This window comes from Malus domestica, chromosome 10, assembly GCF_042453785.1.
Source record: "Malus domestica chromosome 10, GDT2T_hap1".
NCBI classification, from domain to species: domain Eukaryota; kingdom Viridiplantae; phylum Streptophyta; class Magnoliopsida; order Rosales; family Rosaceae; genus Malus; species Malus domestica.
In genome coordinates this window covers 8,398,398-8,413,390 of record NC_091670.1, presented here as the reverse complement: position 1 = coordinate 8,413,390, position 14,993 = coordinate 8,398,398, and the positions used below count along the sequence as shown (strand labels likewise).

Below are 14,993 nucleotides of genomic sequence, written 5' to 3'. Positions count from 1 at the left end.
CTGCTTGTCATGCATGCTTGCACCGGTGTAGTACGGGCCAGGGCCAGGATTACGTGTATGTTCACATTGCATTGCACACTCACCTTGGATCCATTGTAGGTGCCAGTCCTGTTCTAGGCTGCAATAGGAAACTATGACTCGTATGTGATGTGCTTAGCGCCAATTTTCACGTGATTGTAGTACTAGAGCATATATTATGATTACACCCAGTCCTGTTGGTGTCAGAACCTCTCTACATGAACTCGTGTGTTAGCATAGAATGATGAGCACCTGATTTTCTGATGCCACGGTTGAGATATTATCATTTGTGTGTTTCTTGGATTATTGTTGAATTACCTTTGATTTCATAATTATACGTAGTATGATTTTCTGGAAACTATACATGTTTTACAGCGAAGGGTTAGTATGTTCAGAAAATAAATGTTTTTCATAAACCTTTGTTTTTGCCCACTCACACCTTCTATTTTTTGCCCTTCCAGGACTTAGTTAGTTGAATCATCTGTGGCGTACGAGGGAGCTTTGGCAATTCTGACATTCTCCCAAACAAATGTATGAGCTTATTTCTGGTGTAATAAGTAACTTAACTAGATTCGACTATTCTAATTATGTCATAATGTCATCTATGCTGTGACTACTTATATTTTATGGGTTCTTCCAACTACTGCGCATTCTTTTTATTAGCTTAAATAAATTCTAGTTTTGGTTTAAATTTATCCATATTTTTATATATCACTTTTCTTTAGCCTATGTCACCTTCGGGTGTCAGCCAACATGCCTCGATCGATCAGGGTGTGTCACAAGCTCTACAACTTTCATGAAGGGGTCAACTAAGAAATTCAATACCATAATCCATAAATCCTAGATTAATATTTGACTATGATTGTCGTTCACATTTACGCTCCATTCTTCTCACCATATTTCTTTCTTCTTTTTTTTTCTTCAGATTTTCCTTTTTGAAAACATGATCTATATCAGATGCAGAAAAATGAATGGTTCGGATTGTTGATATCACATTCATATTTTTATGGTTAGTGAAAATATTTCTCGGAGTTTATAAAGTCTCTAGAAACTATATAACATATACTCATATTTCAGTTAATCGTAAATGTCGAAACGTGATATCAACAATCAAAATCGTTCATCTTTCTATTTCAAAAAAGAAAATTTGAAAGAAAACATATCCTCCTCCTCATCCCTGCAACTGCCTAACACAACCTAGAACCTAGCCCAACTACCTTAGGCCCAAAACCTAGACAGAACCCGCCCAAACCCAGAACCGAGTCGACGCGTGGGTTCGAGCGTGGACCTAAGCGTGGGCGTTTACCTGGCCGGCTCATGGAGCACATGCACCTCCACTGGATCGTTATGTTAGAGTTTGATTAAATGGACCCTTTATGTGCTTAGGTGCATTTGTTAATGACATTTACATCCACCATTGTTTGCCTCTTCGCCAACGGTGTAAGGTGAGTGGACTACTTCTAAAATGCATATTTTACTATTAGAAATGCATACATGAAATGCATGATTTAATGGCCACAGTTTTATGAAACGTTTATGAGTAAATTAGTTTCACGGTTTATGAATTATCATGCTTATCGAACGTTCTTCGTGGTATATATGATTGATGACTATTATGAACGTGGTTTTATGATATGACGTTTTAGTTACTAAGCTAGGATTGAGACATATATATAGATTAGAAATATTATGTTTATGTTTATGTACTTATTTAGTAGTTATTCGAACAATACTGCCTACGGAAGAATGATATCTTTATATGGCTTCGGTCAGGTGATGTCGGGGCCTAAGGGTCGAATGATATCTTTATATGGCTTTGGTCGGGTGATGTATGGGCCTATAGGTCTATTGATATTTATATTGGCTTTGGTCAGGGGTTTGTTTGGTGCCTATGGGAGGGAAATATAAGATTGGCTTCAGCCAAGAGTTTGGTTGGTGCCTGCAGGCGGAAGATTCAGCCGGGCATTTGGTTGGTGCCTACAAGCGGAAGATATTTATATTGGCTTCGGCGGGGCGTTTGTAGATGGCTTCGGCCAGAAGATATTTATATTGGCTACTGTCGGGAGATGTTGTGCCTTCAAGCGAATGAAGATATATGTTTATATATATATATATATATATATATGCCATGTGCTACTACTACTAAGCAACCTATATATGATATATGTTTTATGAAAGGTTTTACGGCATGTTAGCGTTTTTGGAAAAATCTATTACTTATTATGCTATACAAGTTTTCTAAACCTAGGGGTTAGTACATTAAAGATTAACTGTTTTAGTATTACTTATATAGATCAAGTTGGTCCACTCATGTTTTGTTTTGTGCCCCCTCAGGACTTCGATTCGAGGCGTACAATCCCAGCGTCAAGGCACTCCCGCATCGGCATCTTCGAGTCCTCTCAGTGTAGGACCCATCTCTTTGTTCATTCGATTTTATATTATTCCTTTTTAGTGTCTCGGATTAGTTATATGCTCTGAACATGTTCCTTAATTGCATATTCATTATAATTAAATTTACAAGTTTTGGTTATGTTGGTTGATTGTTTCTAGTTCTTATGCATCCTAATATGGCTTCGTCACCTTCGGGTGTCGGCCAGCACGTGCCTATCCTGGTGTTTAGAGAATATCAAGGTCGGGCGTGTCAATTTGGTATCAGAGAGTTGTTTGTTCAAAGCATACTTAGGATCTTCTTTTACTGTAGTAGTGTGTTGGTCATGATTTTGGATGTCACGACTTCCAGATTTGTTGTCATTCAGCACGATGGTGCCACCCTCGTTCTGCATGAATAGTCATATCTTATTAAAGAATAAGAAATTTCGTGTCAGGATTGTGCCTCATCGGTGACGAAATGGATTGTTGGATAACTTTCAACATTAGACCGATACTCTACAACATGTGTTGCTTAAGAATTACGGGCAGAGTCAGTACTGCATTGAAGTGACATGAATTAGAAATCTTAGTTTGAGGAAGTATGGTTAAGACCAGCTGAAGATTCGAGATGGCGATGCCACTTTGCAACATGTGTTCCTTAGGAATTGATGGCAAAGTCGGATCTACATATGAGTGTTTGGAAACGGAAAGTTTTTAATGGTATGAGTTGGTTAAGAACAACTGGAGACACAAAATGGTGATGCCACTTTGCAACATGATTTCCTTAGGAATTGCGGGCATAGTCGTATCTACACAGGAATATGGTGAAAATAAATATATAAAAAAATAAATAAAAAAAAATTTAAGTGGTTTGAATTTAGAAGTTCTAAATCGGTGATGTCAATCTACAACATGCGTTCCCTAGGAATGGCGGGCGGAGTCACATCTATATGGAAATTGTTCGAGACATTCGAAGTTCGTGTTGGAGAGAGCGAGTAAGCACTAGTCGTTGCAAAGTTTAGTAAGTGTTAGTGGGATCAAATCAATGTCCTTGGACTCGCTCCCGCTGAGGAAATTCATGTGGATCTTTAGAACAAATCTTGGCGATCGTTCTATCGATAACCTTCTTGCTTGCTCCAACACGAGGTCAGGTTCACTAAACATAGGCAGTCAGTTGTACGCCAAATCTTTCAAACGTTATTTTTTATCTAGATTATATACTATTCATGGAAGACTCTTTGGTAGTAGACGTTGTTTTCATCAATTTCCACAAGGGGTTGCGATCGTTGGACATTGAAAACACCCACAGGTGTGGTAAAATGTGAAATATCCTTAGTTTTATCCCTTCTACCAGCAATTCTTAACTATTCCTTGAGCTTAGCCTTTTTTCCTATTGGGTGAAGAAACCAGTCAACTTTATTACGATGTTGATGGTGAACGAAGTTTCTGACAACGGAGTGTTGTCTTATCTGATCGTAGTTCTTACACTTTTCAAATTTATGTGGTGGTATATTATTAAATGTTTGGTTACACACTGATGCAGCATGATCAAGTAACACGTGTACCTCTTGACAATTGAAACTGCATGATGTGAACCATCATATCCTTGACCTAGAGTTGGTAATGATCTTCTTTGCTGTAAAGTCTGGTGACGTTTTCTCTACAATGAGAAATATTGCATCATTTTTTACCAAAGAAGTTGTAGTGTGTTTTCACACAGAAATAGTTGAGTTGGAGACAAATGAGGTGGATGGAACTCATCAGTGAGTTAATTGCACCTTTAAGTACCATCATGGTCAGGCAACTGTCATAGCTAATGCTCTTGGTCATAAACCCCATGGACAACTTACCTTCATCCAAGCTATCTATATCCCATTATCGTTTTTTCTTCTAATTATTAGTTTTATTTTGGCGTTCGTCCCACAGTGGGTGTCGATTCATATTTTAGCATATGACATGCATGCTTGCAGTACTGAATGGTACCACTGGGTTCGTCCACTTTGTTACCGGTATTGTATGTATGGTATATCACTGAGTCCATGAAGGAATATCTAATTTATTGGTAGGTGGAAACAGTGAGATGGAAGCCATCGGGCTTATCTCACTTTCTTTATATTCCTGGTTCGAGATGGGAAGAAATTTCCATGGTTATCCTTTTTAGGTTATCGAGTGCCTACTAGGGATGCGAACGGAGGCGGGTGAGTGTCACCATAGAATTCCTATACAAACCACCTTGTACATGTGGAGACTATGATGACGTTTCAGTACTTGATGGCAACTAACTGAGCATATTATCTATCAGTCTGTGAGGAATATTCTTTTGACTACTTAGTGGAATCTTTCATTCTAGACTTTGTTTGACTGACGTCTCGATTGACATCGATTTCTACCGTAATCCCAGTTTCACCTCCTGGTACTAGAATGCATTTTAGCCAACTTTGGGTTCGTGTTTACCCTACAACACTTCGTATCATTTCCTTCGTATTATTTTCTAAAGCAGACAGATTGTTCAGGAGAACCACTCAAATCCTAACGTTTTAGCCTGAACCACTTGTCATTCAATTACCCATTAACATTTTATTGAGCGAATCATTACCACCGGTGATTGAATATCCCTGAGATTATCGTTCCCTGAGTTTATCGTTGTAACAAGCTGTTGTGAAAGTTACAATGGGAAAAAGTTTGAGTTCCCGTCTATCAAATCACTTTAGACTACCACCCGAGTCGAGTCCGCACTCAACCATCTCGACTTTCCACCACATAATCAAGTTTTGTACTCACACATGTTCTTACATCAAAGTTACGTTTTCCACCCAATTATCTTGTACCCTCGACTTGATGGACTTGATTTGACCCTTAAATTCTTAAGTGTTCTTTTAGCCTTTTCGGCATAGCCTTTTTGCTGAATCCAAGAGAAATTCTCAATGAATCAGCTCGCTTAGGTGTTGTGAATTACATTGTTTTGGTTCTCGGTGCATCGTCACTTTTGTACCTCATTGTGATGCGCGTTTCACTTCTAAGTTTTGTGAAGTTTTCGTAAAGGTCTCAAGTACGAAGTTGTTTGTCCTATATCGCATTTTTTTTTATTTTTAGGCTGTTAAACAGTCTTGAACGAACTATATAGATATTGAAAGATGTGTTGCGCTCTTTTGAGTTGTAGTTCCTAAATGAGTAGATTTTGCACCGATCTCTTTTGGAGTAGTTACGATGATAGTTTTACTTCCAGTTTGTGTATGGCACTATTTGAGACTTAATTTGATAGATTTTATTGGCAGCACTGGTTGGACAGTGGAGTTCTACGAATTGGTTTTCGGATGTTTGAATTTACAATATGAAAAACTGTGTGCTTTTGTTAATTGTTGAGTTGGTGCTGGACAAATTGGTATGTTTGCACCCTTAGGAAATTACTACTTGCTTATCGAGACAACAATGTGTCGTCGATATAGCGGGCGGTCAACTGTAATATTGATGACATATTCGTTGGGTTCGTTAAGCAAATAGACATGTAGACCCACCTACGTTAATTGTTACTGTTTAGTCATTGATGGGGCTTGACCCAAAGACACATCTATTCTCGGAGTATGTGACGTTACGAATGTCGAGTCATTTCCACTTTCACTGTTAAGTTCAATGCGAGTCTTCGACCTTTAAGTTAGTACATATCTATTTTGACGTTATCGTATTCTGAGTACATACTTTTGAACTTATGTTATTATACAATTTCGACTTTATATCTTTATAAAGTATGTTTCTACTATTAAGATGATGAGGGAAGAAAGTAGGAGCTTGGAGGCATGGAAAAGGATTTGAAAAACCTCTCACGGCGATGTGGCATATTCTCTATGATGCAACCACTCTGACTTGATTTCTTCTTTACATATATATTTTTCTTCTTCCTATTTTCGAGTATTTCAGTGTAACAAGTTATTTCAAATTTCGGGACCAAATTTTCTTAACGGGGATAGATTGTAGCAACTTATCCCAAATAATTTTACAAATTTCAGAACGGAAGGGCATTTTGGTAAATTCATTGGGGTTGGATTAGATATTTTGAATTGAGTTGCTTTTGGGTCTTATTGTGTGTGCCTTGTGGGGCCCACTTGCTTTGGTTTTGTCCCCCCGACCCACTTGCCTTTCTTCTTCCTCTTTACCATGTGGAACTTTCCCTCACTCTCTCTCTCTCTACCCATCACTTTCTCACTTTCTCTCAAGCACTTTTTGAACCCTCTTTCTCATCTGCAACTTATCATCCTCCTCATCCCTGAGCTTAACAACAACAACAACACTTCAAAGTTTTGTATCGACCTCGAGAACCATAGGCTTGAAGTTGTGTACCCCACTAAGGTAATGTTCATTGTCTCTCATGACAAGTCAGGACGGAGGGTAAGGTTTTAAACCCTTTTCTTTATCCTTCCCTCATCGTAGCTTGAAGATTAACCCTTTTTGTACTTGTTTTGGACGTCAAAATCATAAAGAAACCACCTTGGAGAGTTTTCCCAGATTTCGGCAAATACCAGTGGCTTCTAGGCCACTTTTTGGCCAACTCCGGCCACCTCTTGACCTCTCACTGGTACGAACCTCTTCCTTATTCCTTGGGCTTCATTTTGGTATATTGCATGATGTGTATTGGTTGAGTTTTAGGGTTGAACGAAGCTTGGGAAGCTCTAGCTTTCTTCTCCAACAAAATTAGCCAACCCAGCCTAGAATTGGGCCAAACACGATCCACATACCTGAGCCGAACCTAGCCCATTAGGCTAGGCCCAAGCCCAGTTCTTGCAACCCCAACCCAAATCCTTTGGGCCATGTAACCCTCGACCCAACCCAGCCAAAGACTGGCCCAACCCAACTGCCTAATCCAACCCAGAACCAAGCCTAACTACCACAGGCCCAAAACCCAAACTAAATTGGCCTAGACCCAAAACCCAGTCCTCGCGTGGACCTGCGCATGGACGTCTACCTAGGCGGTGCGTGGAGCATATGCACCTCCATTGGAGGTACTGTGCTCCGTTGCCATCCAAGGCGGCGCCGGTAACTTTTTCAGCCAACTTTCTGGTAACCCAAAATGGCGCGTGGTAATGCGTGGGGGTACCCGAGGTCCCCCCTTATGTTTTTCGACATCCCGAATCCGTTTATGAGTCCATTTTCTAAAATTCAATCGTTATGGTAGAGTTTTATGCATTGGACCCTTTTTGTGCTTAGGTGCGTTTGTTAGTGGTGTTTCCATCCATCCTTGTTTGCATAGCTCTTCGCCAATGATGTAAGGTGAGTGAACCCCTTCTAAAATGCATGTTTTACTATTAGAAATGCATACATGAAAAAACATGATTTAATGGCTACGTTTTATGAAACGTTTATGAGTAAATTAGTTTCATGCTTTATGAATTATCATGCTTTATCGACTTTATGTTCTTCCTGGTAGATATGATTGATGACTATATACCTACTTATGAACGTGGTTTTACGATATGGCGTTTAAGTTACTGAGCTCTGATCGAGACAGATAGATATATATATATATATATATATATATATATATATATATATATATATATATATTAGAAATATTATGTTTATGTTTATGTACTTATTTAGTAGTTATTTGAATGATACTGCCTACGGGTGAATGATATCTTTATATGGCTTTGGTCGGGTGATGTAGGGGCCTACGGGTCGAATGATATCTTTATATAGCTTCAATTGGGTGATGTGGGGGCTTACGAGTCGATTGATATTTATATTGGCTTCGGTCGGGCGTTTGGTTGGTGCCTATGGATGGGAGATATAAGATTGGCTTCAGCTGGGTGTTTGGTTGGTGCCTACGGGTGAAAGATATTTATATTGGCTTCGGCCAAGTGTTTGTAGATGGCTTCAGCCGGAATATATTCATATTGGCTTCAGCTAGGAGATGTGGTGCCTTCAGGCGAATGAAGATATATGTTTATATATATATATATATATGCCTTAATATGGCTTCGTCACCTTCAAGTGTCGGCCAGCACGTGTCTAACCTGGTGTTTGGAGAATAACAGGATCGGGAGTGTCAAGTGGCACGATAACAACCCGATTAGTTAAGCTGTTGACCCAAAATTTGTTATTTTCTTGTCATTTTGTGTCAAATTAATAAATCGTGCAAAAAATTATTAGATCAATTGGTGGTGCAAAATTTTGGTTCCATCATAAAAAAAATAAAAATAAAAATAAAAACTAATTTTTCTCTCTTTCCTATTTAATTTCCCAACTTCACCAAACTTGACGGTGAAAAGATGCATTCCTTTTTGCGTACGACATACACTTAGTAGTAGCTATTCAGTAATTTTATCACTCGGGACCACACCCCTACAAAATTTTAAAAGTACTGATGTCTCCCCAACCACCAAACCCACCATGCCATGTAGAGTCAACCTTAATTTTTCCAGCCTCCACCAGGCCGTGTGCAAATTTCTTTCTTCCTTCCTTTTTGGATGGAAACCACGGCTTGGATTTTTACAAGTAATTTGTTCTTGTAAGTCAGATTGGAAGTTTCACTTGCTACATTTTGTGCTTAAGGATTTGCCATACAGTCATGATCCTTGAGTTTGAATTGCCTGATTATTGCCATTGGTTACCAATATCACTGAGGATGTATCTCTTCTTGATTCAAATAGCACTAGCTTTTCAGTTGTTGATAGTGATTATGGTAGCTTCAAACATGACATGGCAATACTGGTGTAGAAAATATATACTTGGTATAACCGTCTTACTTAGTATAGATTAGTATAGAATATTGTTTGTAATACAATATAAAATAAAAACCCAGTACAAGCTTAGGAGTTCATGTTGTGCAATGAGATATTTTTTCAAGTGTACTCAGAACATAAGGTGATACACCCCGTATTATTATATAAGTCGACGAAATAGTTGAATGTCACACTTTAGAATACATTTTTCAATGTTTATGTACATATATTATGACATATAATGTATTATCTCGCATATCGAATAAATTAAATATCTCTCATTGTGCAACACGCTTTTCTAGCATGTAAGATGAGGTGGAGCACTTGGCTTTCATATCATCTTTCTAAATTAAAAGCAAAACTCGAGAAATAAGTGGTATATCACATATCATTATACAATTACAAAAAAGTTTTTTTTTTCAAGTGTCACTCCAATTATATGATAGCTTGTGGTGTACCACCTGTGTTTTAGATACATTGAAAAAGGCATATGTTTGCTCACCACTTTCAAGTGATGGTGATGTTCACCTTATTTAACACTGTTTGATGAGTTTAAATTTTGAGACACAAATCTCAAAATATAAACTCACGGTAATAAGTAAGGCGGTGAGCGTCACCACCACTTGAGGGTGGTAAGAAAAATACACCCCACTAAAAAAATCTCTCCCAAATCTGAAGAGCAACAAAAACACAATGGAAAGGGATCATCTCCGGATCTCTTCCACTTAATCCTCCTCATTAAACAATTGGAACCCTTGAAATTTAATCCAACTGCTACTAATAAGGGCTCACTCTAAAAATTATAAAAACTTTAGCCGTTGAATCAAATTTCAAAAGCCTGAATTATTTGATGAGGAGGATTAGATAGAGGATCCTTTCCGGATCCCTTTCCAAACGCAATGCCACTTTGCTTTTTAGGAAAGCGCGTGGGTGGATTAGTTATCAATCAATCCTATCATTAGCCTCAAAGTAGAATGTTTTAGCAGCGGGAAGGACGTCGCAAATTAACTAGAAAAAGAGGCGTGATTAACGCGGACAAGCAATAATTTTTCCTCAATCTCGTAGATAACTCGAATTCCGGTGGCGAATGTCCATGACTAAAAGGCACACACGCAAAAACGCCAAATGATGGCGGTTTCCTGGGCGGTTTCGTTTAGTTTTTGAATCATCCAAGCGCCAAAATCTCACCTTAACCCATTGTTAACCACCAATTATGGCAATATCCATCACTCAATTCAAACATACTAACTTCTTCAATCTTGATAGGTATGATATTCAAACAAATAATGTCACGTTCAAGTGGTCCTGGAAAGGAGTTGAGTCCTTGCATGACAGCATGAGTTTGAATTTTGTCGATGACTAATCTAATATCTAATCTAACAAACTCTATTGTTTGATAAAAATAAAAATAAATAAAGTCACAAGACAATTTATTTATATATTTTAGAGAAATGCTAATGATGCTCTCTCAAAGTGGGATTCTTCATAGACTCTTTACCACCTCCTAGTTTAACTTAATTTTCGTGCTAACATAATAAAATATTGTACAAAAAACATGAAGTATCAGAGAGTCCATAATGAGTGCCACTTTTGAGAGAGTTTCCTTAACATTTTATCATATTTTTAATATTATACAAGTGCTATGAAGAGAGGTAGATTGAACATCCGGTTGGAAATAAATGTGTTTTTAACCAATTGAGTAGCAAACCTTATCATGATTAATCACCGAGTTAATACTTTTAACGTTGATACTTTTGTGTGTTTATATTCTGCTTGTTTTGTAAAAGGTAGTTTGATTGTAGAACGGTGAACATATTTCGAACACAAATGATAAATCTTAAGATTTATGAATAATAAGTTAAAAACACGTATGCATATCGCCATTTTCGATATTTAAATCAACCTATTATTTCCAATGAGAAAGTGTATTGTGCAAGTCTCTCTTGTTGCTACAATTAACATTTTAAAATGTGCTAGCCGCTAATCGGACGTCGTACTGGAGCCTAGCACTTAGGCGGCTAAGAGGGGTTTAGGCGGATTTAAGTGTTTCTTTACTTAAAAAATACATAATTATATTGAATTCATAAATTGCAAAATAAAATGACACATAAATGATAAAAGTATTATAACATATTGAAAATATGTGGAACTATTATATAATAAGTGTTTGTTCGAGTATTAAACTAGTCTCTTCCATTCTATTGGAAAAAAAAAATGTAAGATGAAAGTTATCTATTTTTTATATAAGTGAGAGTCGCAACCTAAGCAGGTCTAGGCATGCTAGGCAGACGTGTAAGCATCTTTAGGCGCTCTTTCTTGATTTTCAAACGCCTAGAGATTAATCAAAGTGGTAGCCAGCCGCTCAGTGCCTAGGCAGATCCTAGATGGCGCTAGGCTGGGATTTCTTGAACAATGCTAATAATCATAATACCAACGTTTGTGAGAATTTGTAAAAGCTCGAAAATCATTTGTTCATATTTTTTTTTTATATATGTAACACTTCTTCAGATAATTAAAGGAACTTTAACGAAAAACTTCCGGTACTGTTCATTTTAATGAAAAATCATATTTTTACACCAAAAAGTCAATCCTGGTACTATTCACTTTACCCTTTATTTTATCATTTTTGTTAAAACTCAAAGTTTTCAAGTTCTTTTCATTAATTTTTCTTATAATTAATCGTGTGATATCAGTATGATGACGTAGTATAACTGTTTCATATTATAAATAAGATTTTTCTATTTAGAGGCCTTGGAAAAGTTGTAACTGAAGGAACCAATGCCATGATGGTCATTGGTGATCATGGTCAAGCCCAGCTAGATTTGCTTTTTTAGAGATAAGTGGATATGGACTTGGTCCGAATAGGCCAAGCATGCCAACCCTTTGAGACCTAGAATAGTCAGCCAGCCAGAGCCAGACAGCCATCCCCACCACCCTTTGTCACACGCATGCACCAAACACGCACCAAGTCACAACCCCTCCCCAGTATTTAATTTAAATATTATTTCAGAATTGCCCCTTAAGCTTTTGATTTTATTTTCACTTTTGTCTGTCATCTCCCTTTTTTGTTACAAATTAGTCTCAAAACTTTTAAATGTGTGAACTAGTCATAATAGCAGCACGTGAACACGTTACGAAGGATATTTCTTAATCCATCTATTTGGAAAAAAGAAATGCCTTCCATCCATTGGGGCGTGACCACTTAAGTCCACATGTAAGCATTGAGAACGAATTCGACATTGATAGAAAGAATGATCTTGCATGAGTTTATAAATAAGTTGGGCTACTTTTCATATTATCAATTGATTTTATGGTAAAACCTCAACTTCATAGTATTAGAGAAGGTTGTCCCACATGTGAAGCCAATCAGCTACACACATTCCAAATCATCCAGTTTGTGTTGTTCACATGTTAGGCTTAAAAATTCATTTTTAAGTGAGTGTTTTTAGGTTCGAATCTAGTAAATAGAAAATTTGATACCAAATTAGATTGTCCATTGTATGACTTAGCCGAGCTCCCCCTCCTCTTAATGTAAAATATATCATTATACTCAAAAATAAAAAATAAAAATTGCCTCCAAGACCCCAAACACTAATCTTATTAATTTTTAAACTATTATCATTGTTCCCAATTAACACATTTCAGGTCTTATTTTAATTTTTAACGTAGCCTTTTCACTTATAAAAGTGAGGTCTTAAATTTGATTCCATGAATGTCAAGTTTAATGCCAAATTATAATTGGTCATTGTGTAGAATAATAAAAAATTTGAGACCAGCTTGTGATGAACCAAAGTTTGAGGTCCAGAGTGGAAGCACAAATAAATTTCAGGGACTAAATTTATAATAACTCATTGATTTAAATTTACTCAAAATTCAAAAAAAAAAAATAATAATAATAATAATAATAATAATAGCAGACGGACACTGAAAGAGATAGATAAAAACACAAAACCAATAACTCGGGCACTTGCTTTGCCCACAAACCTGCCTTTATTTCAGTGCTTTTAACCCAACTCACTCTGACCCCATCAATCATCCGCACCGCACCACCCCACAGTTTTCATCTTTCTCTCCTTCTTCTTCCTCCTCTCTCCTTCCCCAATTCCAGGTACAATAATAGAAATGGAAATTAACAGAATTTAATATTTAGTTTATTTTAATTCCCATGCAAAACGAAAACCCAATTTTGTTCACTTATTGTGCTTGAACTTGTGAATTTTTTACGACTGAAGTTTTGGGTGTCTAGAAATGGAGTACTGCATCGAAGCAAAGGCCTTGAAATCGAGTCTGCGCAGAGAACTGGCCGTGAAGTCGACCCAGCATGTTTTGTTGGAGGAGCTTTGGTGTGCTACTGGAATTTCCGGTGTGCCCTGTGAGGATTTTTCAGTGGACGACCTTCTTGACCTCTCCAATGGTGAATTCGAAGACGGGTCCGTTGAAGAAGAAGAAGAAGAAAAAGAGTCAGTTTCCGTGGATGATGAAATTTCTAATTCAAGCAGTTTGGTCTTGCCCGACTCTGACTCTGGTCTGGCAACCCAACTCTTGGTTCCGGTAACAATCTTTGAGTTTTCAATTTTTTGGGTTAATTCTCTGTTAAATTATGTAATTATTTGAAATTAAATTTTGGGTTTTGTGTTAATTTGACAGGACGATGATTTAGCAGAGCTTGAATGGGTTTCCCATTTTGTGGACGATTCTCTACCGGACCTCTCTCTGTTCCACACAATTGGTACCCAAAAACCAGAAGCTCTTCTTATGAACCGGTTTGAACCGGAACCCAAACCGGTTCCATTAAGAGCTCCGTTGTTTCCTTTTCAAGTTCCAGTCAAACCCAGAACCAAGCGTTACAAACCGGCTAGCCGGGTTTGGTCCTCCTCCTCTTCATGTTCACCATCATCATCGCCTTGTTCTTCCGGGTTTTCATTTTCAACTCCTTGTCTTATCTTCAACCCGGTTCAAAGCATGGACGTGTTTGTTGGTGAACCGGCGGCTAAGAAACAAAAGAAAAAACCGGCGGTCCAAACAGGGGAGGGTTCAATTGGGGGACAGTTTCAGCGGAGGTGTAGTCATTGCCAAGTACAGAAGACTCCGCAATGGAGAACCGGTCCACTTGGTCCTAAAACATTGTGTAACGCATGCGGCGTCCGGTTCAAGTCTGGCCGGCTTTTTCCGGAGTATAGGCCGGCTTGTAGTCCTACTTTCTCTGGTGCTGTCCACTCGAATAGTCACCGTAAAGTGTTGGAGATGAGGAAGAGGAAAGATGTTGGCGAGCCCGAACCGCTGTTGAACCGAATGATTCGGAGTTTTTGACGGGTGAAATTTAGAGAATAGTGCACTTGAACCGGCTTGAATGGAATGGACTCAATTGTGTTGTGCATGGTTGTAATAGTAGTGGTAGTAGTACTAGTAATAGTGAGAAATTGTTTATTGTAACCAGAACACGGATGGTATACCACGTGTTTTTATATAAGTGATGGAAAATTTTATTTTTTAAGTTATTAACTTTTTAACACATATATCACACCATTTGTATAATAACACGTGGTGTACCACCTATGTTCCGGTCATACCAAAAAATCTCTCTAGTTGTAGTAGGATTTTAGGAAGGTTTTAGAATTTAGCAATAGTTTTAGGCTTTAGGTTTTCATTCTTGTATTATCAATTTGTATTTAGGATGGTGCTATATTTTTATTTCTCACATATTTCTTGTTAATTTTTTTTTATAATAATTTATTATATCCAACGATAAAAAATTAAGAGGTGTGTGGGGAGTAAAAAAGTTATTTATTGAGGGAGAGATATGGATATGAGGACTGATGAGCTTTTGTTTTGTAGGTCTCCCCCTCTAATTAGGGTTTAGTGGAGTTTTTGGATCTTTTGATTTGTTTT

General features: G+C 37.6%; 1 protein-coding gene across 2 annotated transcripts; it reads left to right on the top strand.

Annotated features, from left to right (window-relative positions):
* Positions 1-13,078: 13,078 nt before the first annotated feature.
* GATA7 (GATA transcription factor 5-like) lies at positions 13,079-14,598 on the top strand. Of its 2 annotated transcripts, none has more exons than XM_017336619.3 (3): positions 13,079-13,212; positions 13,337-13,655; positions 13,752-14,598. In XM_017336619.3, exons 2-3 carry the CDS (start codon positions 13,353-13,355, stop codon positions 14,412-14,414), a joined length of 966 nt encoding a protein of 321 aa, XP_017192108.1. In that variant the 5' UTR covers positions 13,079-13,212; positions 13,337-13,352; the 3' UTR covers positions 14,415-14,598. The 2 variants fall into 2 exon arrangements, with proteins under 2 accessions (XP_017192108.1, NP_001280850.1); NM_001293921.1 differs by having other exon boundaries at positions 13,105-13,212; positions 13,351-13,655; positions 13,752-14,595.
* The last annotated feature ends 395 nt before the right edge of the window (positions 14,599-14,993 follow it).